This window comes from Dasypus novemcinctus, chromosome 16 (assembly GCF_030445035.2).
Source record: "Dasypus novemcinctus isolate mDasNov1 chromosome 16, mDasNov1.1.hap2, whole genome shotgun sequence".
NCBI lineage: Eukaryota > Metazoa > Chordata > Mammalia > Cingulata > Dasypodidae > Dasypus > Dasypus novemcinctus.
The window spans coordinates 41,650,718-41,662,488 of record NC_080688.1 but is presented as its reverse complement, the minus strand read 5'-3'; the positions used below and the strand labels follow the sequence as shown (position 1 = coordinate 41,662,488).

The following is an 11,771-nucleotide window of genomic DNA, read 5'->3' as shown; positions in this document are numbered from 1 at the left end:
AGTTGGCCGATTGCCTCTAAGTACTGGACACAGCCATTACTTCCCTATTTTGGGACACGACTTTGTGTGCAAAAGAAGTCTGTGGATTCCGAGGTGTGCATATGGGGCGTAGCCGAGCCGTTTAAACGAGCGAATCTGCTTTCACCTAGTCTTTCCACTTCTGCCTCGTGTCGCAGATGCTCCAAGGGTTTGCATTCCTGGGTCTTGACCCTCCTCCTCCCCTCTCTGGGGTGCCCCTTCTCGCTCCAAACCGAAGCGAGTCGAGGCCGGGACAACTTCGGGCGGCCACTTCTTTCCACGACGAGTGAGAACGGAGTAGGCAAAACCGAACTGAGTCGTGAGCAGAGCTCCAAAACGCAGCTCAAGGAACGCCTCAGCGCGCCGGAGAACGAAGCAAGTTGCACTCGCACGAAAGGGGCGGGTCGGCTCTGGCCGCTCGCATTTCCTGTGACAGGGCTAGCCGGGGCCTCTCCCTCTCCCGCGGCGGCGGGACCATTTCCTGAATCGCTGAAGCGGAGGGAGGACTGTGGCGAGGCCCTACCATTTGCGTGGAGGCGGGGGGTGCGGATAAGGAAAGGTTGAGGGATGTGTGGTCGGTCACTAACGCGGAGGTTATACCGGGTCTCTGGTTCCTAAATGTCTCGCCGCAACAAGACTTCCATGGGCCCAGAACATCTCCGTCGGGAAGGACGACTGGCGGTTAGTCCGCCCTTGGAGTATCCTCCCACCCTTCGTTCCCGAGGTGGTTCGGCCCGAGAGGCCGGCGTCTCTGCCCGCTTTTGCCGTTCACCCGGGGCGCTCGGGACTTGCTGGTAGTGGGGACGGCGGCAACATGTCTGTGGCATTCGCAGCCCCGAGGCAGCGAGGCAAGGGAGAAATCACACCCGCTGCTATTCAGAAGGTGAAACCTCGCGAAGGCGGGGATGCCAGGCCCACCCGCTGTGGGGACAGCCTCTGGGGCAGGGCCTGCCTAGAGTCGGCCGGGCCGGGGGTGGAGGCTGCGGGCCTGAGGAGAGACAGTTGTTTGGGAACCGGAACCTCCAGCCGAGCTAGCCGGTTTCCTCACAGAGTGCCGCGCGCGTTGGGGCTTTTTCCTACTGGCACAAAAGCCCAGTTTTTCTAAGATCGGGTGCGACGTTTGAGCGGCGGGGCTGGAGCGCAGACCGGCTGTTCCTCGGAGTCGGGGCCGCCGCGCGTCGCTCCAGAGTTACTTTGGTGTCGCCCCGCCCCGCGACTCGCGGAGGCGGAGGGGAGGCGAAGCGCGGTAGCCGCCCTCCAAAACTCCCCGGAGTTGAGGAGCTAAGAGAACTTGGGGGACGCTGCGGAGAATCTTAGTAGAATGAGAAAAGGCGAGGGAGAACGCCACTGATCTCGGGGTCCCCCTCGGGGTCCTTCTATCCCTTCCTAATAAGCCTCTTTTTTATGTATTTATTTTTTACATCTGCAGCAGATGCAGCGCTCCTGTTGTAGGAGCTGAGGCTACAGTGGTGAGCCATGGTCCCTGCATTCTTGGAACTTACAGTCTAGCGGTAGAGGCAATCAGATAATCGGCATCAATTATAAATTACACATTTTGATAACTGTAGAGAGCTGCGTCCCTGTTGGACGGTTGTACTGCCGCTGTCGCGTTGCTCCCCCTTGGGGACACAAAGGTTCTTTATTGTCTTCAACTTCTTGTTGCCTGCAAGCAAGGCAGCATTCAAAATTTTAGTCTGACTTTTCTAAATTTAGTAGTGTACCTTAAATATTTCGGTTTTGGAGTAAGGGTGAAAATCGAAGAAACGTCAACATTTAGTACCATTTTATGTCAAATAGAGCAAGTTCATCGGCTTTTCTTTACTGTCAGGCTTCTTGTAGTGTGGCGTTTGACATTTGCCCAACTGTTGCTTTATTTTGTGAGTAAATAGGCTTGGCAGTGCCAGAAGATCAGTGCTTTCATATACTGTAGTGCCAGGGCTTATTCTGCAGCCTGGTAAACAGCTTCAGATAGACTCGGGCGCGCACACCTTTCTGGAGGGAGGATTCCTTTTTAATTTTAGTTTATACTGTGGAAAAAGTCCTTAGTTTTCCACATTTTTTTAAAAATGAAGAGCTGTTCTTACATAAGACTTTAGATATTTGTTCAGTGGAGACTGATCAATTATTGTGCATACTTAGATGAGAAGGGAAAAAATGTCTACAGCGTGAGGGATTGCCCTTAGATATGAGGCAGGTATTCTAACGGTGAAGTTTGTTAGGTTGAGGAATATACTGAGAAGATATGTTGAGAAATTGTAAGGTTGGGGATTGGATCAATGCATTTTAAAGACAACTTTATCTCTCTCTCTTTCTTCCTATGATTCTTTTTAGAAAAACTGTGCTTGCTAGAAGGGCATGTTAATTTTTTTTTTTTTTCCCAGCAAGTGAACGTGAGAATATGAAAATGTGCAGAAAATAAGTTACTGTCAATGTTAAATGGGTTTTCCTTTTTAGTTAAAAGTACATTATTATGTGGCAGTTTGTTAAGCTTATGAGACTAGTTCTGAATTTTTGGATGAAGGTTTTGTCTACTGTAAAAATGTTATTTGAGTATATTTCAAATTGTAAAGTCGAAAGAATTTTTTGGTACATCTTTTCATTTGATTAGAATGCTTTTCAAGTTTCTGCAAATAGGGTAATTATAAAATTAAAGCATTAAGCATGTATTGGTGAATAATGCAGATATTTCCATGCCAAGAAATATAAGTGAATGAAATTGAAATAAATTCTTTAAATTAAAAAAATGAAGTTGTACTGCTTACTTCATTATTCAGTGGTTTTATTGAATCCTAGATTCAATCCACCCTTGATTTTGTAGGTAAATTCGAGCCCAGAAAAAGATAAGTGGTTTGCTTAAGACTGCAAAGCTGGCACTATAACTAACTGGTCTTATAATTGCGACCTAATCAGTACTTTTTCCTCAGTGCCATTTTGTGGAGATGAATTATTTAATTCTTAAAGACATTTAATTGCATTGAATTGTTATAAATGATAGAATGATAAATCAGTATGCTTTTTGTTTTTAAACTTCTGGGACAATTTAATTATAAGGTAAGGTCAGAAAGTCTGTAATATATATGTGTAGAAGTTTTTGTATTTAATTATTTTGCTTTATTTGGTGAAATCACAAAACCATGCTGTATGAAACTTGGAAATTAGCTCATCAAGCTTCCTGGGCTGATGTTTTCATGTATTTACTTCATTCTGGAAAAGAACAGAATTTCTTTATTAGTACAAAGCGTTAGAATGATGCAAAGCCCACTTTGACTCTTAGTTGAAACTAGCTAAAGCTTTTGTTATAGTAGGAGAGATAATTAAATGTTGGAATATAAAAGAAACTCCAAATTTCCCCTGCTACACTTCAGGTTATAACTCAGAGGGATTAATTAGCATAGAGACCTTAAAAAAAACACGACAACCTGTCGATTAAACAAGATATTGTTCCAAAGATATAAATGTGTAAAATAAGATTTCTGTAGTGAGTTATAATATGTAGGAAAAAGACCCAGTGGATTCAATTCCTGTGTAGATGAAACATTTCTAGAAATCTGAAGGAAAAAAAAAATCAGTTATTGAAAAGATTGTCCATATAAGCTCTGTATTGCGTATTTTTTCAGTAGATTTAAACAGTTTAGTACAGAATGGATTTTTATGCGAGACAGAGCTGAGTTCATTAGTCTCTCTTTAAAATTATATTTAAGTTATTAAATTCAATTTTTTTTCTTTTTTTTGCACGGGGGATTGCCATACATTTATTTATTTATTTATTTATTTTAAGATTTATTTTTTTATATCTCTCCCCTTCCCCCACCCCCCAAGTTGTCTGTTCTCTGTGTCCATTTGCTGTGTGTTCTTCTGCGACCGCTTCTATCCTTATCAGCGGCACTGGGAATCTGTGTCTTCTTATTCTTGCATCTTGCTGTGTCAGCTCTCTGTATGTGCGGTCCCATTCCTGGGCATGCTGCACTTTCTTTCACACTGGGCGGCTCTCCTTACAGGGTGCACTCCTTGCGCGTGGGGCTCCCCTACGCGGGGGACACCCCTGCATGGCAGGGCACTCCTTGTGTGCATCAGCACTGTGCATGGGCCAGCTCCACATGGGTCAAGGAGGCCCCAGGGTTTGAACCTCCGACCTCCCATGTGGTAGACGGATGCCCTATCAAGTGGGCCAAGCCTGCTTCCCAAAATGAATTTTAAAATGTGTTATAGTAGCAGGTAGCTATATAACAAGTAGTTTCAAGGGATTTTCCTTATGCTGCTATTTTTGTTTAATGATTTTACAATGTGCGGTGATTGTTTTGGAATAACAGTATTTTATTAGGGGGATCCTCTTTAGAGTTCTTCAAAAAACAGTATTTATTAACCCTACTCGGGAAGTGGATTTGGACCAACGGATAGGGCGTCTGCCTACCACATGGGAGGTCCAGGGTTCAAACCCAGGGCCTCTTGACCTGTGTGATGAGCTGGCCCACGTGCAGTGCTGATGCGTGCAAGGAGTGCCCTGCCATGCAGGGGTGTCTCCCGTGTAGGGGAGCCCCATGCGCAAAGAGTGCGCCCTGTAAGGAGAGCTGCCCTGAGCGAAAAAAGTGTAGCCTGCCCAGGAATGGCCCTGCACACACGGAGAGCTGATGCAGCAAGATGATGCAACAAAAAGATGCAGTTTTCCAGTGCCACCTGACAATGCAAGCGAATGCAGAAGAACACACAGTAAATGGACACAGAGCAGACAATGGGGGGAAGGGGAGAGAAATAAATTAAAAAATATATATATTAACTATACTCTTCCCTGAACTTTTTCTAATTTTTTATTTTATTTGATGCACTAGATTTACATGAATTTTTCTACTTTTATTTCAGATGTTGGATGAAAATAACCATCTTATTCAGTGTATAATGGACTATCAGAATAAAGGAAAGACCTCGGAATGTTCTCAGTAAGATTGCTAAGAAACTTTTCTGTACTCACTTTTCTGCATTGGTTAATTTTTAAACTTTTTTTTCCTTTTTTTTGCTAATAGCTTTATAGAGATATAATTCACATACCATATAATTCATCTTTTTAAAGTATACAATTCAGTGGGTTTTAGTACATTCACAGTGGTGTGCAACCATCACTACAGTGTAAATTTAGAACATTTTCCATAACTTGAAAATAAGCTGTGTACATATTAGTAGTCACTCCTCATTTCCCTCTAAATCACTTTCTGTCTCTATGTATTTACTTATTCTGAACATTTCAGATAAATGGAATCATATAGTGTGTGGTGTTTGTGACTGATGTCTTTCACTTAAAATAATATTTTCTAGTTTCATACATGTTATAGTGTGCATGAGATCTTTGTTCCTTTTTTTGCAGAATAATCTTCCATTCAATGGCTATACTATACTTTATCAGTTAATAGACATTTGGGTTGGTCCCACATTTTGCCTGTTATGAATAATGCATTTAGGAACATTTGTGTAAAAGTTTTTGTATGACTTTCTTAAATTTTATAGAATTATTTACTTTTCAGGAGGTGTGTGTGTGGGGCATCAGTTTTTTTGTGTTTTTTTTCTCTTTTATACCCTGTATTATGAATAATGACATCAATTTTGTATATAGTTTGATTTCTGGGGAAGCTAGGTCTTCACATGTATAGGATATTTAATTGCGTCGATATATATGTTTGAGAAATCAAACTTTATATCTAATATGTACAGAATTGATTATCATTCCTAAGTACCTAAATTTCTTATTTTGAAATGATATATCTAATAGATACATTAAAAAATTAAAAAGAAACAGGTAAAATTATTTTTATAATATTTTATTTAGCCCAGTATTTCTAAAATATTACCTTTTTAATATGTAATCAGTATAAAGTACTAATGAGATATTTTACATTCTGTTTTTCATATCAAGTCTTGAAGATTCATTGTGTATTTTATTTTATAGCACTTCTCATTTTGGACTAGCCATATTTCAGGTGTTCAGTAGTCACTGTGTCTTGTGGTTACTGTATTGGATGGAGCAATTCTAGAATATTTTATTCTTATCATTGTTTGAAGACACAGCTCTCTTTCCTAGAGGTAGTCTACTCAGGTTCTTCGTCTGAAAAATGGAGAAAATAAGAGTACCTTATATGTTGGTTTGAGGATTAAGTGAAATTTGATATATATGAACAATTTTAACAATATCTGTCACACAGTAAGCTCTCTATTTATTATTAGTGTTAAATGTATCATTTATTATTTGGAATTATTTTGCAGAAGAAATAGAAAAAATTGAAGGGCTAATGGTGTTCAAGTAATATAAATCTTTTACTAAACTCTGGACATGGTTAGAATGTCTGTATTTAAGCATACAGAAAGAAAATTCTTTTCTAATATTGGTATTTGTTTTGTTTTCATAGGTATCAACAAATGTTGCATACAAACTTGGTCTACCTTGCTACAATAGCAGATTCTAATCAAAATATGCAGTCTCTTTTACCAGCAGTAAGTATGTTTAAAATAGTGTTAAGTAGACAATATTTATAAAGAGTTATATATAGTATAACACATTTTTGTATAGTGATTGTTTTGTTTTGTTTAGTCAATCCTGCCCTACTCTGAGTATGAAAGTATTGTCCTAAGTTGTTTAAAAGGTTTATTGTTTTGCCTTTACATTTAATTTCAGCTAAATTTACCTAGAATTGATTCCCTCCCCTTATTCCTCAGGAAATTTTTTTTTTTTTTAAGATTTATTTTTTATTTCTTTCTTTCCCCTTCCCCACCCCAGTTGTCTGCTCTCTGTATCCATTCGCTGTGTGTTCTTCTGTGACCATTTCTATCCTTATCAGTGGCACTGGGAATCTGTGTTTCTTTTTGTTGCGTCACCTTGCTGTGTCAGCTCTCTGTGTGTGCGGTGCCATTCTTGGGCAGGCTGCACTTTCGTACGGGGCGGCTCTCCTTACGGGGTGCACTCCTTGCACGTGGGACTCCCCTATGCGGGAGACACCCCTGTGTGGCATGGCACTCCTTGCGCACATCAGCTCTGCGCATGGGCCAGCTCCACACGGGTCAAGAAGGCCCGGGGTTTAAACCACGGACCTCCCTTGTGGTAGGCGGATGCCCTATCCATTGGGCCAAGTCCACTTTCCTCCTCAGGAAATTATATCCATCCATCCACCCACTCAGCCCACGTAGCCACATCTACTTATGCACTATCTACCCATCTTCCTACCTACCTACCTGCTTATTTACCTATTCATTTTACTTTTTACTAAGTGATTCGTGAATAAATTTGGAGTATTTCAAAGCAAATCCCAGATATATAATTTTACCAGTAAATACTTTTTTTTTAAACTTTTATTACAATGGTGTTTTGCTTTTTTTTTTTAAAGATTTATTTATTTCTCTCCCCTCCCCTCCACCCCACCCCACCCCACCCCACCCCACCCCAGTTGTCTCTTCTTTGTGTCTATTTGCTGCGTCTTCTTTGTCCGCTTCTGTTGTTGTCAGTGGCATGGGAATCTGTGTTTCTTTTTGTTTTATCATCTTGTTGTGTCAGCTCTCCGTGTGTGCAGCACCATTTCCAGGCAGGCTGCACTTTCTTTCGCGCTGCGTGGCTCTCCTTACGGGGTGCACCCCTTGCGCGGGGACACCCCTGCGTGGCAGAGCACTCGTTGCGCGCATCAGCACTGTGCGTGGGCCAGCTCCACACGGGTCAAGGAGCCCCGGGGTTTGAACCGCGGACCTCCCGTATGGTAGACGGACGCCCTAACCACTGGGCCAAGTCCGCTGCCAGTAAATATTCTTCATATGTTTCTAGTAGATAAGGACTTTTTAATTTAACATACTCACAGTACCATTAAGCATTATTTAATGTCTTATAATATGCAGTCCGTTTTGAATTTTCCCTAATTATCCAAAAAAACACGAAAAACAAATGTAATGGTTGATTGCTTACTTCAGGATCCAAACACAGTCCACATGTTTAATTGCTTGATATGTGTCTTAAGTCTCTTTTAATCTATATCAGTTTCTCTTCCTTTTTATTGTCCATTTATTTGTTGAAGAACCAGGGTCATATGTATTCTAGGACTTCTTATGTTCTCTCTCTCTTTCTCTGTCTCTGGTATCAGGGCTGGGGATTAAATCTGGAACCTTGTATTTGGGAAGCCAGTGCTCGACCACTGAGCTACGCCAGCTCCCAGTTCTCATTGTCTTTTTTTTTTTCTCTCCCTCTTATTTCTTTCCTGTAAACTGATAGAGAGGTTTGATTAGAGATATATTTAGGTTTTTTTTTGTCAAGAGTATTTCACTGGCAATGCTATATAGTTCCTATTATATCTCATCAAGAGGAACATGTTTGGTTGTTCCGTTATTTAGTAATGTTAACATTGAACAGTGGGTACAGTCACTGCCATCTGCTTGATCCGTTATAAAAGTCCTCATCAACCTTTCTTGTAATGGTTTCAGCAGTCATTGGTACTTGTTGACCAGAACTATTATTTCATTTGAGGCCCCACATAATGGTGAAATTTCTAATTTTATAATTCTACCTGCACTTAATTGCTATAATTCTTGTAAAAAGGAAAATTTCATTTGATATGATATTTGATTATCTTAAAATAGAATCCCTAAAGGAAAATGGTGATAAAGGTTTAATTCAATTCCTTTACTTTTCAATATTCAGAATGAGTTAGAATCTCACAACCTGCAAAAGTGACCACTGATTTTTCTCCAGTATTATCTGAAATTACAGATTTTATATTTCTTATATCTTTAAATCCATTGCGTTCTTTATGATCAAATTATCTCATCTCCGGTCAGTGGGAACTTCTTCGCTTGACTCCTATATTCTTTAGTGTTCTTTTATAGTTTCTTTGTTTTCAGGATTTAAGAGAGCTATCAGGCTCATTCTGTTCTATATTTTCTGCCCCTGGAATCAATCATTTTTCCAAAGGGTCCTTTTTAATGGAAATTGGTATTTAAAAAGCAAGAGGACACTGATTTTTTCCCTTAGTTTTCCTTGTTTCTAGGCCTTTGCAGTGGACTGAACTATTAAACACATTTTTTTTTAATACAGGGAAGTAAAATATTCAGTTCTTAGTGATATCTGCATGTCAAAAAAGATTATAGATTTTTTGTTTTGTTTTTACTTTACTTGGATTTTCTATATTAGTATCTCTTCTGTTTTACTTAAAATCATGGCTCTTCAATGACATTACTATGGTCACTTACTTTACACTAATACATGTATAACAGTTTCATTTGTTTCCATGTGGATAGCTTTATTTATTGGAGAAACAGAACAAAACATCTCTCAGTTTTGCTGTGCCACCTATATCATATATGATGTATCTGTATATGTAGGTCTTTGGTCTCTATTCTTTCCATCAGTTTGATTTTAATAAATTCCACTATCTCATCATGCTTGTCTTATTCTAGTAAATGTTAATATATGTTACAGAAGTGTGTTACTTATTCCTATTTTTTCAAGACTATCCCGGTTCTTGGTCCTTTGCTTTTGCGTATATACTGAAACATTAGCTTGGCAAGTTATATACACACATGCATCATTCTGTTAGGGTTTTCATTGAGATTACCTTGACTCTAAATCAGTTTGGGGAGAATTTGACTCTTCCAAATCATGATCACTGCCCTATCTTTTCATTTCATTAGTTCCTTAATAGCTGTAAATAATATTTTATGATTTTCATCCCTGAGGATTTGTGCATCTTTCATTGGGGTTTTTTGAGACCGTTAGAAGTGCAATCTTTGGTTTTTAAGGTTCATTTTCTAATGGTGTTGCTCTTTACGTGAGCATACTATTGATTTTGAATCTCGCAGTCTTTTTTAGTTCTTATTTCTAGCTATTTTTCTGTACATACTTTCAGGTTTCTATGGTCACAGCATATCATTTGTGAATAAAGAGTTTTGTTTCTTTCTTTCCAATCCCTATATCTTTTATTCTTTCTCTTGCCTTAACTTTTCTACCTAGGACCTTCTGTACAGTACAGAATAGGAGTGGTGATAGAGGACATGCTTGTCTCATTCCTGATCTCAAAGGAAAAGCTATTACTCTGACCATTGAGAATGATGTTTGCTGAAGTTTTGCGTAGATACCTTTTATCAGATTAAGGAAATTCCCCTTTCTTTCTTGTGTGATAAGTAAGAGTTTATATCTTGAAGAGATGTTAAATTTTGTTAAAAACTTTCATTACCTCTAATGAGATGATCATAAACTTTTCTTGGATTCATCTGTAATGTGGTGAATTATATTTATATTGATTTAGTTTTTTTTAACAAATGGATTTTATTGCTCCATGTTATTAAAGCATACAATTCATCCAAAGTGTACAGTCAGTGGTATTTGGTATAATCACATGATTGTGCATTTATCACCTCAGTCATCATTTGAGCATTTTCATTATTTCAATACTAATAATAATAAATGAAAAACAAACAAGCAAGAAAATTCTTCGCTTCTTGATCTTTATGCTTCTCCTGCTGTACATACCTGCTATTTCTGGCCATTCTTATGCAATTATTTATTTATTAAGCAGTTTTATTGAAATGTATTCATATACTATAGATCTATTCCAGGTGTATAATCAGTGGTTTTTAGTGTAATCATATTATTGTGCATTCGTCACCACACCAAAATTTTGGAAAAATTTTATTACTTAAAAAAAAAAAAACAACTCTATATCCTTTAGCAGTCCTTCCCTAGCCCTACATAGCCAATAATCTAACTACATCTTTATAAGTTGATTTATATTTGCATTTTATATAAATGGAATTGTGCAATATGTAAACCATTTTGTCTGGTTTCTTTCACTTAGTATTATTAGGTTTTTTTATTTTTGGTCTGTTATTAACATCTTATAATGTTAATATACATTTGTTCAATTTCAAGAAAAAACAGTCTTATGTACGCAATTTTATCCATCTTCATTTCACAAGCAGTATTACTGTGCCATACAATTCCATGTTACATATTTTTGCTTTCTTCTTAGTAATATGCATGACCTTAGGCTTTCCTTTAAACCGCTTTCATACCCACATAATAGTACCACTAAGTAGAAACAAGTGTTATATTGGGCTATTAGGCTTTCACCTTTTCTGTTCATTTCCAAAGATTAATACATGTCTCTTTCTCTCTCTCTCTTTTTTTTTTTAAGATACCAGGACTGGGGATTTGAACCCTGGACCTTACATGTGGGAAGCAGGCACTCAACTGCTTGAACCACATTAGCTCCCCAATATACATCTTTTTTTTACCAGTTCTGCACAAGTTAACCCTTAGTTTTCCATTCTCTAACCTCATTCTATTTTCTTGTTTCCCCCGCTTTATAAATTCATTTATATTTACATTTTATATAAATGGAATCATACAACATGTTACACAATATGTTTAGTTCATAGTGATGCAGTCATGGAGTACTTGTCCTTTTGTGTCTGGCTTGCTTCACTCAACATAATGTCTTCCAGGTTCATCCATGTTGTCATATGGATGACTTCATGACTTCATTTCTTCTTATAGCTATATAATATGCCATGGTGTGAATGCACTACAGTTTGTTTATCCATTCATCAGTTGATGGACACCTGAGTTGTTTCCAGCTTTTGGCAATTGTGAGTAATGCTTCTATGAACATCGGTGTGCGTATGTCTGTTTGTGTCACTGCTGTCAGTTCTTCTGGGTATATACCCAGTAATGGTATTGCTGGGTCACATGGTAAGTCTATATTCAACTTCCTTAGGAATTGCCAAACATTTCACCC

General features: G+C 38.6%; 1 protein-coding gene across 2 annotated transcripts in view; it reads left to right on the top strand.

Annotated features, from left to right (window-relative positions):
• The first annotated feature begins 509 nt into the window (after positions 1-509).
• SS18 (SS18 subunit of BAF chromatin remodeling complex) overlaps positions 510-11,771 on the top strand; it is a 96,618-nt gene continuing 85,356 nt past the window's right edge. Inside the window, exons 1-3 of one of the 2 annotated variants that reach the window (XM_004465142.5) lie at positions 510-901; positions 4,876-4,952; positions 6,411-6,495. In XM_004465142.5, coding sequence (XP_004465199.1) covers positions 833-901; positions 4,876-4,952; positions 6,411-6,495 — 231 coding nt within the window. In that variant the 5' untranslated portion in view covers positions 510-832. The remainder of the gene's footprint in view (positions 902-4,875; positions 4,953-6,410; positions 6,496-11,771) is intronic. The other variant, XM_004465143.5, reaches the window with a different exon arrangement.